This window comes from Simochromis diagramma, unplaced genomic scaffold (genome assembly GCF_900408965.1).
Source record: "Simochromis diagramma unplaced genomic scaffold, fSimDia1.1 OVJJ01000171.1, whole genome shotgun sequence".
In the NCBI taxonomy this organism is placed as follows: Eukaryota; Metazoa; Chordata; class Actinopteri; order Cichliformes; family Cichlidae; genus Simochromis; species Simochromis diagramma.
The window spans coordinates 984535-1006269 of NW_024387222.1; the positions used below are offsets into that span (position 1 = coordinate 984535).

The window sequence follows — 21735 nt, forward strand, 5'->3', positions numbered from 1 at the left end:
GAGGCAACATAGCATGAGCATATGAGAGGGGTAGAAAAGGCAGGTACAAGGCAGGCTCGGTTTACCATAAGTTGTATGGGTGTGCATCCATTTCTGCATATTTAGCAAAAATGTGCCCCTTCTTCACTCAGTGAGGTGATGGTTCAGCTTCAGCAGTAGTTTGCTCTCAAGGTTCTTTCTGTGAAGCTGTGACTGTTTAGCAGTGAACAGGAGTCCTGCATGACTGAGAAGTCCTTCACAAGCTCCAGATGCAGGAAGAGCTGTATTGACTTTGATCAACAGCTTCTTGATGTGAGGAACGCCATGCAATAGAGCCACACCTCCAGTGAATGGACATGAAAGGTACTTCTCCAGCTCTGCTTCTGGCTTTCCTGACCCCATGGAGCCATCATCTTAGTCGGTTAGGCTGCTGTTTGTGCTGGCCTCATCCAGCTTTGTGTCTAGGTGATGTCTGATTAAGTTGAGACCTGTGGAAAGATGTATGGTTTTCAAAAGAATTAGCTCTGGTCATTATAGTGCTGTATACACTGCCAAGCTGCAGATGTTTGGCAAGAAGATTTGATAACACTGAAGATGTTTTTTACCAACTCTTGTAGAAAAACAAAATCTTGTCATTCATAACCCGCACAAACAGTTTGCAATGAATTCCAGGTTAAGTTTAAAATAAGAATGCGTGCAAGGCTAAGCAGTGCTCGCCAACAGATCCTCCTGTTTGGCTGTTACTCTGGGAAAAGACGAGAAAGATGGTGATGGAAGCGTGACTGGAGCTGCGATGTAGCCTCTATAATATTTATATTGTACGAACGTGATAATTATGTATGTTGTAATAATGTGATATTATTTTGTTCAAACGTGAAAGGTATATTGTTAGATCAATATACTTTTCTATTTTTCCTTTGCCTGGGTGGCAGCTCTACACTTCCGTATCCAAGGCTTTTCAATGTGACCTCACAAAATTATCACGACTACAACAACCATGAAAAGAGTTGGATGGACATTGCTGCTCAATCACAGCTGCCTGGTCAATGTTTTTCATTAGCAATTTAGCAAAGTTGACGGTGGTGGTGTGTGGTCTGTGTGAGTGAAAGACAGAGAGAGCGAGGGACTGATTGTGTATGATAAGCTTCATGTTATGGACGCACAGTTTGAGCACTCAGGTCGCATCAGGCCGTATAGTGTGAGACCTGCATCGTGACCTATGAACTTCTAACCCCTGAGATTTAATTGTACAGTTTGAGCAGGAGCTGAATAACGCGACTGAAAAAAATCGCACAGTGTTTGCCCAGCTAAACGCGGACTGTTTAAACTAAACAAGCTGCTGCTTCACATAATAAACCCTGTCAGCCGCAGTATTGCTTCTGTTTTAACAGTTAAAGCAGTAGAGACGAGCTGTTTGCATGCGCGTGGAACTCTAGTGTCATTAACCAGGCTAGCTGTTAGCTTATAGCTCACGCTAGCTAACCAGCGAGCAGTTAAAGACAGCCGAAGCTGCACAAAACACCCACAAACTTATCTCACTACAACGTAGCGCCGAAAATATGACTCGCAGCTCGACACGGCTGCTGTAACATAAGACTAACATCCAGCTAACCACAGCTAAAAAGATATTTAGAGAAAACTTACCGTTTCCTCAGGTTACACGAGCTGAGTTGTTTCACGCTGAAAAGTTGGTTTGTTTTGGCTCTCACTGAAGACACCGACACTGAAGACATAGCTGTTCTCTTGTGCTGCTTTTAAGCGAAACATTCTTTGTATATGAGGCCAAGGGTGTTCATCCTCTTCAGCTCTAGCGTAGACGACTGGCTCTGCCATGTTTTCTTGTTTGAAAACTTACGTACTTTGAAACGCTTGGGCCGCTCTGCCCGCCACAGTTTCAAATTGGTCATGTGACGTCATTGCCACATCTGATTGGTAAAAAAGTTACCGGAAACTCCACTGGCGGCATGTTATCTAATGTGTTAAACTAATTATTTTTTAAAAAGTAACGAGTCAAATTTTGCAAATGTAGCGGAGTAAATGTACCGTTTCTTCTTCACAAATGTACTCAAGTAAAAGTAAAAAGTATCGTGCAAAAAATCTACTTTAAAAGTAATTTTTTTTCAAAAACTTACTCAAGTAAATGTAACGGAGTAAATGTAACTCATTACTACCCACCTCTGCTAGAAAGTGATCGTGATTACCGCCCGCGGGAGCGCGCGCAGCTGCTTAAAGCTGTAGCGTCCAGATTACTTACGTTAGGCATGTCCAAAGTCCGGCCCGCGGACCAATCACGGCTTCAGTCTAATTATGTATAATTTATGGCTCACTTTCTAAGTCTGAATAAATAAATCCTGGCTTTAAATGTGTAATTCCTTTTTTCACCACATGGTGGCTGCACATTTTTTCTGCTACTTGCACCTGTGCTGCAAGCCCGCCCTTCTCTGCTCATTTCTGCCATGGCGACTGTACAAAAAAAGAGAAAGGTTGATGGTGAGGGCCGCCGCTTTCAGGAGCGGTGGGAATTGCAGTATTTTTTTTACTGAAATTCGAGGCAATTGTGTTTGTCTGATTTGTAAAGAGACTGTTGCCTTGTTTAAGGATTTTAACATTAGGAGACACTACGAGACTAAACATGCTGCAACATATAACAAGCTAACAGGGAGTGAGCGCGCTGAAAAAGTGAAGCAGCTCCAAGCTGCTCTGGCTTTGCAACAGCAATTTTTCACGCGGGCCTGTGAGACACATGAAAATATCACGAAAGCCAGCTACGAAGTGGCTATGTTAACAGCTAAACATGGCAAAGCTTTCACTGAAGGTACGTTTGTCAAAGACTGTGTCATGAAAATGGTGGAGAACATTTGCCCCGAGAAGAAGCAAGAATTTCTGAGTGTTTGCTTGGCACGCAACACTGGCACGAAGAGTTGAGGATATATCATCAGACATTCACAGACAGCTGCGGGACAGAGGAGTGGATTTTGATTATTTCTCATTAGCCTGCGATGAAAGCACCGATGCATCTGACACCGTGCAACTGCTGATTTATTTACGAGGAGTCGACGACAAGATGAACGTGACAGAGGAGCTGCTGGATCTCAAAAGCCTTAAGGGTCAAACCAGAGGAATGGATTTATTCATTTCTGTTTGTGAAGCTGTTGATGATATGAAGCTACCATGGAGTGAAGTTTCTGGGATCATTACTGATGGTGCACCTGCCATGGCTGGTGAGCAAAGCGGATTGTCCACACTCATCTGCAATAAAGTCAGCGAAGAAGCAGGTAACGCTGTTAAACTTCACTGTATCATTCATCAGCAGGCTCTCTGTGCCAAACATCTCAAATTTGATGATGTTATGAAACCAATAGCAAAGACAATCAACTGTATTCACTCTAAAACTCTGTACCACCGACAGTTTCAGCAGTTTCTGCACGACATCCAGGCTGAATATGGTGAAATAATTTATTACAATGATGTGAGGTGGCTAAGTCGGGGGTCTGCACTACAGCGATTTTTCTCTCTCAGAGAGGAAATCAGACAGTTTTTAGAGGAGAAGGGACAACCAATGGAAGAACTGTCTGATCCTGTATGGCTGGCAAATCTGGCTTTTTTGGTTGACATTACGAAGCATATGAATGTGCTGAATGTTAATCTTCAAGGAAAAGACGCAGTGGTGAGCCAACTATACGCTCACATCAAGGCCTTTGGAACCAAACTGCAACTTTTCCAAAGACACTTGTCCCTAACAGAGCCCTGTACCGCACACTTCCCAGCTTTGAAAGAGGTTATTGACAGTTTCCCAGTGGACATTAATGTCCAAATGAAGAGGTACTCTCTCTCTCTCTCTCTCTCTCACACACACACACACACACACACACGCACGCACGCACTGTGAGAAGATTGTTGATTTCTGTGCCTGTCCATTTTTTAATTTTGCTGTAGCTGCATTATGCTTGTATATCTTAGAAGTATTTGTAAGAATATCTGTATACTTGTATTTCTTGCTGATTTCTTCCCGAGTGCATTTCTATTTATCCTAAAATCTTTCTTTACCCCCCCCCCCCCTTTTTTTTTTACGGTCTTGTCATAGTATACCACATAATGTAATCATTGGAATAATATGAATCAAAATAAATAAATAAATAGATACAAGAAACACCTTAACAAGAGGAGTCTATAGAGAATGTGTCTGGCACAGCAGTGCATTCAACTCATAAGTCTGATTGCAAAAGCTGCCAGACAGGACAGGATTTTGAATAATAATATAAAAATAATTTTAAATATGTGGTTCTTAAAACGGTCTAAATGAATAAATAAACGTTTCCAAACCTTTGTCTGTTGTACTTTGTGTTGTCTTCATCTTTGCTGAAAAAAGAAAGGAAATTGTACTGGTTGTCTGTTGGTGTTTAACATTTATTAAAATGCACTGGATACCAAGAGAAACCACACATCAACATCAAGCAAATATACATAAATTACATAAAGTAATTGTCAAAACTGCACAGAGCATACGCTTTAAAACCTCTTTCAGTCAAATTATATTTTAAATTTTCATTGTTAAAAGTGACTGTTTTATAAAAAGTTTCTGAACCTTTCTGAGATGCACTTTGTGTCGTCATCATCTTCTCAGGTGTATTGACATTGACTGAAATGTATTGAAAACCAAAGATAACACGTGTAAAAATCAAATAAATATTGTTGATACATAAACGATTACATAAATTGATGGTCAAAATCTTATAGAAAGTAGAAAACCTCTTTCAGTCTTCATCGAAAAATTAAGCATCCATTTTAAACAGTAGATTGTTAAAACTGCTTTTTTTAAAACAAAAAAAAAATCTTTCCAAACCTTTCTTTGTTGTACTTTGTGTTGTCATCGTTTTTACAATTGCTGAAAAAAGAATGGAAATTGTACTTTTTGCATTACATATAGTGATTGTCAAAATAGAATGCAAAGCATAACCACCTCTTTCATGTTCCGACCGATAGATAGATAGATAGATAGATAGATAGATAGATAGATAGATAGATAGATAGATAGATAGATAGATAGATAGATAGGAGCTTCTTAACCTTTCTCATTTGTACTTTGTGTTGCTCTGTTTTTTACATCCTGTGAAAATGGAATGGAAGTTGTACTCGGGTTGTCTGTCGGTGACTGGACATTAACTAAAATGCATTGAGAATAAAAGAACACACAGGTTGACATCAAAAACAGCATCCCTAAATTGCATTCCAAATTATTTTTTAAATAGGATGCACAGACTAAATTGTAGAATCTTCCACACACTCAGGAGTGATACATCAAACAATTGATACTAGCTGTTTAAATCTACAGTTGCACGTCTGACTGTTACAATAACAAGTTTTAAAAAAGCCTCAAAAAACTGTTTATAGGTATACTTAAACATCTGATTGTTCAAAAAAGGAGGGAAATAAGGTTTTAAACCTTTCTTGGTTCTAGTTTCCGTTGTAAGATGGCTATGTAAAGTACTGGTCTGATCTGACTGCGAGGTTGCCGTGATACTTGGGGAAAACGGTAAATAACAGGCAGATCAACATCAACCTTGAAATTGCATTTCTTAAAGTTTCAAAATTTGATTTTGTGTTTGTCCGTTCACACAAATGTGTATTTTTTTCTGTCCCTGTTATTGTCTATACTGGCAAATGGTAATCATCATGTTGTTTGAATATCTTGATCAAAACACAGTGTTACAGCTCAAATGTTTCAATTTGTCATTTAAATTTCAGCATTCTACCATCAGCAGAACATTTTGAGAAGTAATAAGCACTAAATGTGAAAAAAGGGGAAAACAATGAGTTGTTAATGAAATGCCAAAATATTCTTCCAAATATATAAGGTGAATAATGCAAAAACACAAGTGTAGGACTTTGGTCTTTATAGAATGAAAAGAGTAAAGCCTCACCGCGACTGACAATTACAGTCAACATCAAGACAAACAAAGCTCCCAGAGCTGCTGCGATGACTCTGAAATGTCTCCTTTTTGCAGATGAACGGTTCATTTGAGTGTGCTGACCTGTAGAGACAAAATGCACACTTTCATAATTTTATCTATTATCTCACCATACTATTTATATTCATATAAGTAGACACATCAAAGATGAACAGCAGTCAGCTGTGGCAGCTCCTTGTGAATAAAGTAGCAACCTAAAGAGACTTTTTTAAATTTAGTCAGTAAGAAGAGCAACACTTCCAAGTTCTTCCATATCACACACACTTAAAAACAAAAACAAAATTCACTCGAAGGGCCCACATCCTTATTTTGGGTTTGACAGCCTTTTTAACAGCGTTTTAAATAGGTAAATAGCTTAAACATGAATTAAGCTGGGGTTCCCCAAAGAAGGCATCCCCTAGAAGCAGTAATAACTGTGTGGCACAATGGTGAAAGACCTCTGCAGTAATAATTCAATTTTCAATTCAATTTATTTATACAGCACAAAATCACAATAGCAGCCGCCTCAAAACTCTACAACAATACCTACAGGGAAAAAACAAAAATCATATGACCCCCTATGAGCAAGCACTTTGGCGACAGTGGGAATGAAAAACTCCATTTTAACAGGAAGAAACCTCCGGCAGCACCAGGCTCAGGGAGGGGCGGGGCCATCTGCTGCGATTGGTTGGGGTGAGAGAAGGAAGACAGGATAAAGACATGTGCAGAGAGAGCGAACGGCAAGTGACGTCACCACCCAATGTAGAGGAATATAACTAGTAGGCAGTCCAGTAGAGATAAATAGCCCATGGCCTCAAAAAGGTGGTTGACGTGTCACAGCTGGGATGGCTGGTGTGTTTGCAGTGCGGACCAAAGTGCAGACACAGAAGGAGATAGAACGAACAATAACAAAAATGAGCAGTTAATTTGGCCAACAAAACATGGATACAAAACAAGGTAAATATGCACAGGGGCAAAGCTAAAACTAAAACCTAAACTGGGAAAAGCTAGACTTTGGAAACTATGACAAACAAGACATGAACATGATTCTGAGCAGGAGTACAAGAGTAACTATAACAAGAAAACTGTGAACACAATTGTACGGTTACTGTGTAACCTTGGTTCTCTTGGTGAGAGACTATCTCTGAACCACTGAGAGTAAAGGTGCCAATGACCCATTGACAAAGTACACATAAGCAGACCACTCCAGCCAGGGCTTCGCCAGACGCGAAGGCCTAGCCAGGAGGTGGAGGCAGCAGTCTGCAGACACCAGACTGGCCCGAACCAGTCGTGCAGGATGCAGGACGGCAAGTGATCGGCCGCTCAAGGTCAGCCCAGGAACCACGAAGCATGACCGCCAAGGACCGCAGCACACCGAGCTCCAAAGTAGTATCCCGCTGGTCGCTGTCTGGCACTCTCTGTCTGGCATAGCGAGGTGCCAGACAGAGAGTCAGCACTACAGGCTGGAGAACTCCCACTCACCACAGCGAGGTCTGACTGGCGTGTAAGCTGTCGAAGCGGGTAGCACGCCAGGGAAGCACAGCCTACAGTAGCAGGTCAAGCTAGGGATGAGACCTGTCCATCCACAGAGCCAAAACCGCCCCGTGCCATCGACAGACAGGGAGGGGGGCTGGCAGCCTACCCTGCTGAAGTGGTTGAGCAAGGCGAGGACCCGAAGGTCCAACCCCAGCACCGTCACTACGTCCTCTCCACAGACAGATGAGCCTCAAGAGTGAACTTGAACGAGACACTCAAAGTCAGTAAGAAGGTCCCAGCTCACTGAGCGGTAGGCAGTCCAGTAGAGATAAGCCCATGGCCTCAATAAGGTGGTTGAAGTGTCACAGCTGGGATGGACAGTATGTTTGCAGTGAGGACCGAAGTGCAGACACAGAAGGAGATAGGACGAACATTAACAAAAACGAGCCGTTAATTTGCCCCCCCAAAAAAACATGAATACAAAACAAGGCAGTAATGCACAGGGGCTAAACATGGGAAGTGTCAGCTCACTGAGCGGGCACCTGCTGTCCATGTGACCCATGACACAGGGGTAACACACTAGACAGAGAGACAGCGTTGCGTGCTGGAAAACTCACTCACTAGCTGGTTGACGTATCAGACACAGCAAGGTCCGACTGTCCGTGTAAGCCGGCGAACCGCGGGCAATACGCCAGGGGAACACAGCCCGCAGCAGCAGTACAGCTGCTAAGATGAAAGGTTGAGGGAGGGATGCGACTTGAAGGGTCCAGATAGGGGGGGCTGGTGGTCTAGCCCACTGAAGGCCAAGCGGAGACTTGGTCTACTCCAGGGCCAAGCGGTCACTAGGGCTGTCCCCAGAGAGGGGAGCAGCAAGAGTGAACTTGAGAACGAGACACTCGTGCACAGGGCTGCAGGCTGGAGAATACTCACTCGCCGGCTGAAGAATCACAGCGAGGTCCAGCTGGTGCGTGTGTGGATGTGAATGTGGGCAATACGCCAGGGGAACACATCCAGGAGCTGCAGCAGCTGATATGCCAGAGAGAACCAGGCTAAATTAGGCTGGAGAACGCTCACTCGCCGCAGCAAGGTCCAACATAAGCCAGCGAAATGCGGGCAACATGCCAGGGGAAGACAGCCTGGAGCTGCAGTGCAGCCAGGGACGTGACTCGTCGGGGTGTCAGCTCCCTGAGCAGGCACCTGCTGGCCGTGTGACCTGCGACACAGGGGCAATGCACTAGACAGAGAGCCAGCGCTGCGTGCTGGAGAACACTCACTCGCTGGCTGACATATCAGACACAGCAACTGGCTTTCTCTGAGAGGCCCCACTGCAGTGGCAGCCAGAGGGGATGGAAGCTACATAGAATCTACATAGATGAGGAGATAACACATGACACACAGTAAAAGACTTAAACACGGAGATCAGCCCCTGACACGAGGATTGCATAGAGTGGAGTGGATGATCTCAGAAAATTAGGGAGGAATGGCGGGAGAAGAGATCAAAGGAAATTTTGGACAGTAAAAGACATTAATGAGGGGAATCCTTGATCAGGTAGCAACGTGGCTCGACTCTGAACTGAAGCTCTGACAGTGAAGCATGCCGGGATTTTAAGAGTTAAGGTAATGGCTTGATGGCTCGTAAAAGTATATGTGAGGTGGTCTTTCAGTATAAATTGAGAGGGGGTGCCTAGCTAGTTAAGTTACTTCGGGTAAGGTAGTGATAACTACTGTGTCGATTTCTAAAATGAACAGAGGGTGAGCAGTTTCAGAAGGGTTGGTTGAACTGAGAGACTGATTAGAGGAGAACTGCACTTTGCAGAAGGAGGGAGGTGGCGCGCCAGCGGGACCTGCCAAGTTGGAGATAGAGGTTGAGATGCACGGTGGTCCTGCCATGCCTGAGGGTGGTGTGCTGACTGGTCCGGCCTCCCTTCCAACAGAGGCCGGCGCGCTGCTTGATCCTGCGTGCCGGCAGCATGCCCAGCTGCCTGTGAGCCCCGGCTCACTTCCAAGCCTGCTGCGCCGCAGCTGCTTGACACATGGACCAGCACCAGGCTGCCGCTGGAGGGGCGGGCGGCCCCCAGAACCACCTCGTCACGGGCACTGCTGGATGCGTGAGCAACCGCCAGTGCCCCTAGACCCGTTGCTGGTCTGGGGCCTGGGGTCCCAATGGCCCGGGACAAATCCCTCGCCTGCTCGCGGAGGGGGGAGTAGGTTCATCAGATTGGGGTATGTGGCGGAGGGTGTTCTGCGATGCCACTGCAGATGAAATGGACTCACCTGCACGGCATCTACAATCACGCCTTGCCAGCTTAAAACATTTACTCTGCTTGTTTTGTTGTTGGTCGTGATGTGTACAGCTGGCAGCGGGAGAGCTGCAGCCGTTGAATGTAATATTATGGCAACCGTGTAAGAATGAAAATGCCATCGGGTCTGCGGTGGTGGTTTAGTTAAGTTTTTTTTCCAAAAAAAAAAGTGCACAAGTACTGTTGAGAAACTATAATGCAAAAATTACAATTAAATTCCTCAACAACAAAAGCAACTGGTGAAAATATAATTACTATATAAACAACTTAACAACCCCCATCTCTGCGCTGACACAGGAGCGGCGAGTCTTGACTGTTTCGTCTTTGCTGAAAGCACAGCATTGGAAACAAGAGCAGAACTTAAAGTAAAGACTTGATCTCACCAGGCTAGTATCAATCCAATACCGATGCCAACTTGGTATCGATACAATCGATATTTTCTCGAAACGTGTTTGCACGAGAACGGACGAGAACAAACTGTGTTCGCACGAAAACAAGAAGGAACAGCTTCTAGAATTGGGGGATCATAGATAAGAACTAGAAGGAGCGTGTTTGGAGGTGTGGTCCCACTCCTGAAATTCAGATACTTTATCTCTAAATAAGGTTTCAAAGGAGACTTCATAATCATATTAACATAAAAAATTTCAAAAGCATCTTAAGCTAATTAAGCTATTTTAGGTGTTGAATGTGAAAGTCAGCATTCATTGCTGCACCACAAAATTTTCAATGATTACCATTTTCCTGTAACCCAGGACTGATGGAGCAGTCTTCCTGTTCTTGAATCTCCACTTGGCTTTTCTCTTCACCATCCACTCGGACTCCTTTGCTATATCTCACATGTGTTGCAACTTGAGTATCTGTGGACATTTTGGGAGAACTAAAAGCCTCAACCATCTGCTTCCGCCTCTGTCACGCAGCTGTTTCAAGAGATGAGCATGAAGGAAGTAGCAGCTAACCACAAACACAAACACACCCGCAAAACATATGCACTACTATTATGTATTTACAGACGCTCACTTACTCTCTGTCAGTTAAATATTGTAAGGATTATAGAATGTAATAAATTATTTATTATTAATAAATTAGTTATTATTAATAAATTATTTATTTATTATATTCTTTGAAAAGGCCTTGCCATTTTTCCTGACTTTAAGGCTTTGTGTACCACAATCTCACAGATGTGATGATATGATCTGTGATGTGCTGCAGCATAAGCATGTTTGCAGACTTCAGCCTGGTCGCTGAAAATTTCAGACTTGCTGTTGTTTTATAGATAAAAAAGAACATAGAAATGTGGCACGGCTGCTGTTTATATATTTGAGTCAAATGATGATTAGCAAAATTGCTAAATGGTGTTTAAAAATGCTGTAGTTTATTCTCTTCCCCTGTTATCTGATCTGAAACTTGCAGATTTGGATTTAGGTGGCTTTTCCAGGTAGGTATATTACTTGGAAATCACAGTTCTACAGTGTGAGATTATTATATTATCTTATGCCACGTTATACCCCTAATTAAAGATTGTGAAATTATTATGTAGTTTTAGTTTAGAATGCTGGTGAATGGAAGCAGTTGTAGCTGGTCCAGTCTGAATCCTTAATGGAAGGATATTCAGGAGACTTTACAGAAGCATGGGTACGTTGTGGCTTCTGGGTGCGGTGCTGGTGTCCGTTGGCTTTTCCGCTAACTCTCCCGGTCTGTGGCCTTGTTTCAAAGCAACTGCTATGAGCTTTGCTGGTGGGTGATCTTGCTGAATTGCATGGATGTGGTTACTTCATAACTGGATTTAGCAGAGAGACGACTGGTTGGATAAACATAGCAGACCAGATTGTCGGCCGGTGAGAAAACTGCTAGTAAGTTCCTATGGTATTCAGTTTCTTGTGTAGCTCTTTGTCTGATGTGCTGACAGATAAGAGGTGGTGGTGTGCGATACTGCATATTTTGGTGTCAAACCGATACCGATACTTTTAAATAAAAAAGGTTGACACTCAATGAATTGCTAATATTTAATTTTATTATTAAATAGTGTTATTAAAGAGTTAAAACCCAGGAAATAATTAGGACAAAGTTGTTGTTGGTGGTGATGTGTACAGCTGGCAGCGGGAGGGCTGCAGCCGTTGAATGTAATGTTACAGCAACCGTGTGATTTTTGTAAGAATAAATGATGCTGCGAAGCATGAAAATGCCATTGGGTCTGCCGTGATGGTTTCGTTTAGTATTTTTTTCTAAAAATAAAAGTGCACCAAAACCAGTAAAACAATTAAAATGAGTACTGTTGAGAAACTATAATACAAAAATTACAATTAAAATTCTCAACAACAAAAACAACAGGTGAAAATATAATTATCATGTAAACAACTGAACAACCCCCATCTCTGGCGCTGTCCCAGCGGCGGCGAGTCCGGCGACTTGGCTGTTTCGTCTTTGCCGAAAGCACAGCATTGGAAACAAGAGCAGAACTTAAAGTAAAGAATTGATCTCACTAGGCCAGTATTGATCTGATACCAATACTGACTTAGTATCGATACAATCGATATTTGGATTGATTGTCCCACCACTAATGAGAAGGTGATTGCAAGAAAATGGAAGGATGGGTAAAATTATGTTACTCTTGTAAAATAAGCTGTGTTAAAGACTTTCTCCAAAGGTGTTCACACGAGAATGGACGAGAGCGAACTGGGTTCACATGAAAACGAGAATGAACAGCTCTAGAATTGGGGGATCATATAGAGATAAGAACCAGAAGGAGCGTGTTTGGAGGTGTGGTCCCACTCCTGAAATTCAGATACTTTATCTCTAAATAAGGTTTCAAAGGAGACTTCATAATCATATTAACATAAAAAATTTCAAAAGCATCTTAAGCTAATTAAGCTATTTTAGGCGTTGAATGTGAAAGTCAGCATTCATTGCTGCACCACAAAATTTTCAATGCTTACCATTTTCCTGTAACCCAGGACTGATGGAGCAGTCTTCCTGTTCTTTAATCTCCACTTGGCTTTTCTCTTCACCATCCATTCGGACTCCTTTGCTATATCTCACATGTGTTGCAACTTGAGTACCTGTGGACATTTTGGGAGAACTAAAAGCCTCAACCATCTGCTTCTGCCTCTGTCACGCAGCTGTTTCAAGAGATGAGCATGAAGGAAGTAGCAGCTAACCACAAACACAAACACACCCGCAAAACATATGCACTACTATTATGTATTTACAGACGCTCACTCTCTGTCAGTTAAATATTGTAAGGATTATAGAATGTAATAAATTATTTATTTCTTATTTGAAAAGGCCTTGCCATTTTTCCTGACTTTAAGGCTTTGTGTACCACAGTCTCACAGATGTGATAATATGGTCTGTGATGTGCTGCAGCATGAGCATGTTTGCAGACTTCAGACTGGTCACTGAAGATGTCAGACTTGCTGTTGTTTTATAGATAAAAAGAACATAGAATTGTAGCACGGCTGCTGTTTTTATATTTGAGTCAAATGATGATTAGTGTCATGAATATCAATAATAAATAAAGCAAAATTGTTAAATGGTGTTTAAAAATGCTGTAGTTTATTCTCTTTTGCTGTTATCTGATCTGAAACTTGCAGATACGTAACACAACAGACTAATGTGGCCTTATGAGCTACAAATAAACTTGATAAAGTTTAATGCTTTTAATGTTCCTCTCTCACATCTGATCAGAGACTTTGTGGCTTGAATGCGTCAAAGAGCGGATCACAGAAACCACTTCTTTCTCCATGAGGTACACAGCAACTAATTTCCTACTCAGCATTTGAAACTGAGTCGTTACAGACAGCAGGAATTGTGCAGTCAGCGGGTGTAGTTAGAAGTCTTTTGTTAAGTTCTATTAAAGAAAAACATTTATTCACATTACTGCTTCCACTTTTGGTGGTAACCTAGTGTGAGCTAACTCCCCAGAGAGACGTCATAACGTTAATCCGGTCGTTCAGTCTGACGTCACTAGCCGTGTCTGGACCTAAACTCCGCTGCAGGTCCATATATCAAACGATCACTATGGCATTACTGAGAGTTAAAAACTGTCTAAAGTCTTTCATCTTTAATAAAATGATCAGCGTTCTGCTCTACCAGGTGTAACAACTGAGTTTACCATCCAGGCATCCATGAAAACGGAATTTATGACATTTAACGGAGTTAGAAGTTAGCAGGGAGTTAGCTCACTAGCTTCTATCTAAATACAATATAGCATGTCCTGACTGCGGGGTTTTGGAAACAAATTCAAACGTACAGCTCTGCTATCACTTCCAACATAAATGAAGACAGAAAACTAAACAGCAGTGACGTTTGTAGGGTTACTGAAGTTGGGCTAGCTGCTATATAATGATGTGCTACGTGACCGCTAGCGACACAGCTATGTTAGCATAATATAAACAAGCTAACTTTTTTTCCACTCGATAAAAGTTAACGTGAGTGTTCTCGGTGGTCAGGAACAAATGTAATCGCATGGCAGGATGCTGTAAAAGGACCAAACTTCAGCCAGGAGAACAACTGAGATAATCCATCCACAATACGAGGTTAGTCATTCATATACTGCTGCATGGGCTGGGCTGTAGTTACATCCTAAGGTTTTAAAAACTGAGCTTAAATAAATGATTAGCGGTAATAAAAGCCGAGGGAGGTCAACAGTGATCACTGACTGTTTTAGGAGCTTTTTGAGATTAAATAGAAGAAAATACATAACATTAAACATGTTAACAACACAAAAGCCATATTAAACGCAGACTACTTTCGGCCCGGAAGTAGGATTCGTCGTGTCATCACTGAACAACCGGACAAGATTGATTCTTGTTGGCAGAGTCTAATTCAGATTTTAGGTGTGCTGTGAATCAGATGACACAGGCTATTATGACATCAATAATGCACATCAGGTTGACTGCAATTCTTTGTATGGGAACGGCATACCACACCCCCGCCACACACTGGTGTACACTGGTAGTGTCAGACTCCACAACCACCACTAGAGGGTGCCCTGGAGGAGTTAAGTTGGTAGGGTGAGCCACTTGGTTGCACTGCATACCTTAATGCTGGAGCTAGCTAATGCCTAAGTTGGGTTCTGGAGCCGATGATTGACATGAAGTAATGGATTTTGGTGGCTTTTCCAGGTAGGTATATTACTTGGAAATCACAGTTCTACAGTGTGAGATTATTATATTATCTTATGCCACGTTATACCCCTAATTAAAGATTGTGAAATTATTATGTAGCTTTAGTTTGCATTATTCTCCTGACTTAGAGGAAGGGGATAACGACTACATTTATTAAACTGATTTGTATTACATTAGACTGCTGATTTATGGTGAATGAATGATATTGTTTATGATGCATGATACTGCTGAGTTATAAGAAATACTATTTTCAGAGAATCATGGCCTTATTTGTCTGATTAGAAGAGAACAGAGCATACCGTAGAGGTTTTCTGCCCCATCGTAAATGTGCAGTCATATTCGTTGTGTTCCCACTAGTGCTTTCAGGTTAATCTCGTTGAAATGACGTTAACGCCACAACACGGCAAATCTCCGTTAACGAGCTACCGCCGATCGCCCCGTGCATGGGGCTAGACGGCCAACACGTTAACGAGCTAACTGCGCTAACACACTAGTTCCCACCCATGTAATTGAGCATTGCATGGCACATCCAACATACTGTTTTACTTTAGTCCATGACGCGCTTACCTTCAGGGTCATACGTCACATGAAAACCAAAATAATTCCAAACGCCAGATCTGAATGAGGGTGGGGGAGGTCCATGTTGCAAGGAGAGCTTAACTTCTGTCTCGCTAGCTTGCCCTGCGTTCTTCCTTCTGACTATGCTGTCTGTGTTGAGCGCTCAGTGGATCTGCGCTCGACAGTGCAGCCTAGGCGGAGTAGTCGAACGCAGATTCACTGAGCGCTCAACACAGACAGCATCGTCAGAAGGAAAGTTGATAAAATAAATTACAAATGTTGTATTGTTCGATACATATGCGTACCGAACTGAAAGCACTGTATCAAACGGTTCAATATCGATACGAATATCGTTGCACCCCTAAAATTTAGCTCTGACAATGTCAGGTTAAAGTTGGACAACTAAAATACATTGAGAGAAAGAACCTGGTTACATTCAGCTACATAAACTCTGTTTCCTGGAGTCAACAATTCAACATCCCATTTAGCCCCAACTTCTCTATCCTTACTTTACAAGTGCAGCATAAAAGAGAATTGATAACTTATTCGCACATTTGAAAATTGTTAAATCTGCTTTTCTTCTTCATTTCAATCTCCTCTCAAAATTCCCCATTTGTAGCTAAAAGTAAGAAGCAGCTACTTTCAGCTGTTTCAGAGAAAATCAAGAAGACATTTACTGTAGTTTTAGGACCAACAGACTGATGAATAAACCAAGTAAACCAAAGTAAAGACAAGCTGCACTTTGACTTTTATTAGAACAATTTGCTGGAACTACAGAGTAATGAAGTACTTCAAGTTTTTGTGATGTGATGATATGATCTGTGATGTGCTGCAGCATAAGCATGTTTGCAGACTTCAGCCTGGTCGCTGAAAATTTCAGACTTGCTGTTGTTTTATAGATAAAAAAGAACATAGAAATGTGGCACGGCTGCTGTTTATATATTTGAGTCAAATTATGATTAGCAAAGTTGCTAAATGGTGTTTAAAAATGCTGTAGTTTATTCTCTTCCCCTGTTATCTGATCTGAAACTTGCAGATTTGGATTTAGGTGGCTTTTCCAGGTAGGTATATTACTTGGAAATCACAGTTCTACAGTGTGAGATTATTATATTATCTTATGCCACGTTATACCCCTAATTAAAGATTGTGAAATTATTATGTAGTTTTAGTTTAGAATGCTGGTGAATGGAAGCAGTTGTAGCTGGTCCAGTCTGAATCCTTAATGGAAGGATATTCAGGAGACTTTACAGAAGCATGGGTATGTTGTGGCTTCTGGGTGCGGTGCTGGTGTCCGTTGGCTTTTCCGCTAACTCTCCCGGTCTGTGGCCTTGTTTCAAAGCAACTGCTATGAGCTTTGCTGGTGGGTGATCTTGCTGAATTGCATGGATGTGGTTACTTCATAACTGGATTTAGCAGAGACGACTGGTTGGATAAACATAGCAGACCAGATTGTCGGCCGGTGAGAAAACTGCTAGTAAGTTCCTATGGTATTCAGTTTCTTGTGTAGCTCTTTGTCTGATGTGCTGACAGATAAGAGGTGGTGGTGTGCGATACTGCATATTTTGGTGTCAAACCGATACCGATACTTTTAAATAAAAAAGGTTGACACTCAATGAATTGCTAATATTTAATTTTATTATTAAATAGTGTTATTAAAGAGTTAAAACCCAGGAAATAATTAGGACAAAGTTGTTGTTGGTGGTGATGTGTACAGCTGGCAGCGGGAGGGCTGCAGCCGTTGAATGTAATGTTACAGCAACCGTGTGATTTTTGTAAGAATAAATGATGCTGCGAAGCATGAAAATGCCATTGGGTCTGCCGTGATGGTTTCGTTTAGTATTTTTTTCTAAAAATAAAAGTGCACCAAAACCAGTAAAACAATTAAAATGAGTACTGTTGAGAAACTATAATACAAAAATTACAATTAAAATTCTCAACAACAACAAAAACAACAGGTGAAAATATAATTATCATGTAAACAACTGAACAACCCCCATCTCTGGCGCTGTCCCAGGAGCGGCGAGTCCGGCGACTTGGCTGTTTCGTCTTTGCCGAAAGCACAGCATTGGAAACAAGAGCAGAACTTAAAGTAAAGAATTGATCTCACTAGGCCAGTATTGATCTGATACCAATACTGACTTAGTATCGATACAATCGATATTTGGATTGATTGTCCCACCACTAATGAGAAGGTGATTGCAAGAAAATGGAAGGATGGGTAAAATTATGTTACTCTTGTAAAATAAGCTGTGTTAAAGACTTTCTCCAAAGGTGTTCACACGAGAACGGACGAGAGCGAACTGGGTTCACATGAAAACGAGAATGAACAGCTCTAGAATTGGGGGATCATATAGAGATAAGAACCAGAAGGAGCGTGTTTGGAGGTGTGGTCCCACTCCTGAAATTCAGATACTTTATCTCTAAATAAGGTTTCAAAGGAGACTTCATAATCATATTAACATAAAAAATTTCAAAAGCATCTTAAGCTAATTAAGCTATTTTAGGCGTTGAATGTGAAAGTCAGCATTCATTGCTGCACCACAAAATTTTCAATGCTTACCATTTTCCTGTAACCCAGGACTGATGGAGCAGTCTTCCTGTTCTTGAATCTCCACTTGGCTTTTCTCTTCACCATCCATTCGGACTCCTTTGCTATATCTCACATGTGTTGCAACTTGAGTACCTGTGGACATTTTGGGAGAACTAAAAGCCTCAACCATCTGCTTCTGCCTCTGTCACGCAGCTGTTTCAAGAGATGAGCATGAAGGAAGTAGCAGCTAACCACAAACACAAACACACCCGCAAAACATATGCACTACTATTATGTATTTACAGACGCTCACTCTCTGTCAGTTAAATATTGTAAGGATTATAGAATGTAATAAATTATTTATTTCTTATTTGAAAAGGCCTTGCCATTTTTCCTGACTTTAAGGCTTTGTGTACCACAGTCGCACAGATGTGATAATATGGTCTGTGATGTGCTGCAGCATGAGCATGTTTGCAGACTTCAGACTGGTCACTGAAAATGTCAGACTTGCTGTTGTTTTATAGATAAAAAGAACATAGAATTGTAGCACGGCTGCTGTTTTTATATTTGAGTCAAATGATGATTAGTGTCATGAATATCAATAATAAATAAAGCAAAATTGCTAAATGGTGTTTAAAAATGCTGTAGTTTATTCTCTTTTGCTGTTATCTGATCTGAAACTTGCAGATACGTAACACAACAGACTAATGTGGCCTTATGAGCTACAAATAAACTTGATAAAGTTTAATGCTTTTAATGTTACTGTCTCACATCTGATCAGAGACTTTGTGGCTTGAATGCGTCAAAGAGCGGATCACAGAAACCACTTCTTTCTCCATGAGGTACACAGCAACTAATTTCCTACTCAGCATTTGAAACTGAGTCGTTACAGACAGCAGGAATTGTGCAGTCAGCGGGTGTAGTTAGAAGTCTTTTGTTAAGTTCTATTAAAGAAAAACATTTATTCACATTACTGCTTCCACTTTTGGTGGTAACCTAGTGTGAGCTAACTCCCCAGAGAGACGTCATAACGTTAATCCGGTCGTTCAGTCTGACGTCACTAGCCGTGTCTGGACCTAAACTCCGCTGCAGGTCCATATATCAAACGATCACTATGGCATTACTGAGAGTTAAAAACTGTCTAAAGTCTTTCATCTTTAATAAAATGATCAGCGTTCTGCTCTACCAGGTGTAACAACTGAGTTTACCATCCAGGCATCCATGAAAACGGAATTTATGACATTTAACGGAGTTAGAAGTTAGCAGGGAGTTAGCTCACTAGCTTCTATCTAAATACAATATAGCATGTCCTGACTGCGGGGTTTTGGAAACAAATTCAAACGTACAGCTCTGCTATCACTTCCAACATAAATGAAGACAGAAAACTAAACAGCAGTGACGTTTGTAGGGTTACTGAAGTTGGGCTAGCTGCTATATAATGATGTGCTACGTGACCGCTAGCGACACAGCTATGTTAGCATAATATAAACAAGCTAACTTTTTTTCCACTCGATAAAAGTTAACGTGAGTGTTCTCGGTGGTCAGGAACAAATGTAATCGCATGGCAGGATGCTGTAAAAGGACCAAACTTCAGCCAGGAGAACAACTGAGATAATCCATCCACAATACGAGGTTAGTCATTCATATACTGCTGCATGGGCTGGGCTGTAGTTACATCCTAAGGTTTTAAAAACTGAGCTTAAATAAATGATTAGCGGTAATAAAAGCCGAGGGAGGTCAACAGTGATCACTGACTGTTTTAGGAGCTTTTTGAGATTAAATAGAAGAAAATACATAACATTAAACATGTTAACAACACAAAAGCCATATTAAACGCAGGCTACTTTCGGCCCGGAAGTAGGATTCGTCGTGTCATCACTGAACAACCGGACAAGATTGATTCTTGTTGGCAGAGTCTAATTCAGATTTTAGGTGTGCTGTGAATCAGATGACACAGGCTATTATGACATCAATAATGCACATCAGGTTGACTGCAATTCTTTGTATGGGAACGGCATACCACACCCCCGCCACACACTGGTGTACACTGGTAGTGTCAGACTCCACAACCACCACTAGAGGGTGCCCTGGAGGAGTTAAGTTGGTAGGGTGAGCCACTTGGTTGCACTGCATACCTTAATGCTGGAGCTGGCTAATGCCTAAGTTGGGTTCTGGAGCCGATGATTGACATGAAGTAATGGATTTTGGTGGCTTTTCCAGGTAGGTATATTACTTGGAAATCACAGTTCTACAGTGTGAGATTATTATATTATCTTATGCCACGTTATACCCCTAATTAAAGATTGTGAAATTATTATGTAGCTTTAGTTTGCATTATTCTCCTGACTTAGAGGAAGGGGATAACGACTACATTTATTAAACTGATTTGTATTACATTAGACTGCTGATTTATGGTGAATGAATGATATTGTTTATGATGCATGATACTGCTGAGTTATAAGAAATACTATTTTCAGAGAATCATGGCCTTATTTGTCTGATTAGAAGAGAACAGAGCATACCGCAGAGGTTTTCTGCCCCATCTCATCAGGAGGAGATAAAACAGGAAGCCAAGGCCGTCACTTAGGCGCTGTAAGAGAGAAAGAATGTGAATGCTTAGTTTGGAGGGGGGCTGAAGCTATAAGAATGTGAGAAACGCTCAGGCACTTCGAGATCTGATGGACACCCTCCTGTCCACATCTCCCCTCCGGATGGTTAATGCTCAAAAGTGTTGCATGGAATAATGAGAATTGTATGGAATAAAGAGATTGTTGATTGAGCATTTATACACCGAGTGTTGTTCTTCCTTCAGCCCAAAGACCAAAGAACTGAGATTTAACAACAGTCCAAAAAAATCACATCCCACTCAAAAAGTCCCTTCTGGATACAAAATACAGCTCCTTTGTGGGTTCTGGCAGTCTATCTGCAAAATATCAATGTTAAGTATATTATACTTAACATGTGGTCTACTTGCTTGTATGTGCAGTAGACAACATCCCTTACCAAGCATCCATTCCTTGTATGCATGGTGGGGTAAGCCTCTTTAATGGTTTGCCTATAATCCACGCACAATTTAGGACTCTCTTCTTTTTTCATCATCACAATTGCCTGCATGGCTTGGTACAGACGCAAGGGGAAGGAATATTAAGCTCAGGAGCTACTGGAATGCTGGTGGATGAGGCTTTATTCCTGTCAAGACTTTGGCTGGGGCACTATCTGAAGTGCCCCAGCCAAAACACCTCACCTTAAGAAGACTTTCTGAGGCTGCACAACTCTGTGGGCCACCAGAACTTTGTCCTTCTTCACAAAGATCTTAGTGGAGCTCAGCAGCGCAGAACCAGAGTTTTGTGTAACTTTTCACCCAAGCGGTCAGCTCTTTGTGCACCTCTGTGACGCGGACTTCACCAATCATTTTGCTAGCAATTGCCATCATCTTCCAGTAACCACTCAAAACCAGTGAGGGAATATTCATTGTCAGATGTTCATACAGCAGTACTGACATTCTCACTGACTTGATCCTACATTGTCGCAATGATTGCCATATGTCCAAAATAGCAGAAAAGTGAGCATCATGTAAATGGCCTGTATTTGTATAGCGCTTTACTTTGTCCCTAAGGACCCCAAAGTGCTTTACACTACAATCAGTCAACCATCCATTCACACACATACTGGTGATGGCAGCTACATTGTAGCCACAGCTGCCCCGGAGCGCACTGACAGAGGCGAGGCTGCTGGATACTGGCGCCACCGGGCCCTCTGACCACCACCAGTAGGCAAACATGGGGTTAGTATCTTGCCCAAGGATATTTGATATGCAG

The 21735-nt window shown here is 41.8% G+C and overlaps 1 protein-coding gene across 1 annotated transcript in view; it reads right to left on the reverse strand.

Annotated features, from left to right (window-relative positions):
- The window catches only part of LOC120746566 (C-type lectin domain family 10 member A-like), a 29499-nt gene extending 18794 nt beyond the window's left edge, over positions 1–10705 (reverse strand). Inside the window, exons 1-5 of the mRNA XM_040051990.1 lie at positions 10438–10705; positions 5901–6011; positions 5047–5142; positions 4823–4864; positions 4565–4618 (exon numbers count right to left, since the gene is read on the reverse strand). Of these exons, the coding sequence (XP_039907924.1) occupies positions 4565–4618; positions 4823–4864; positions 5047–5142; positions 5901–6011; positions 10438–10597 (463 nt within the window). The 5' untranslated portion in view covers positions 10598–10705. The remainder of the gene's footprint in view (positions 1–4564; positions 4619–4822; positions 4865–5046; positions 5143–5900; positions 6012–10437) is intronic.
- Between the last annotated feature and the right edge of the window lie 11030 nt (positions 10706–21735).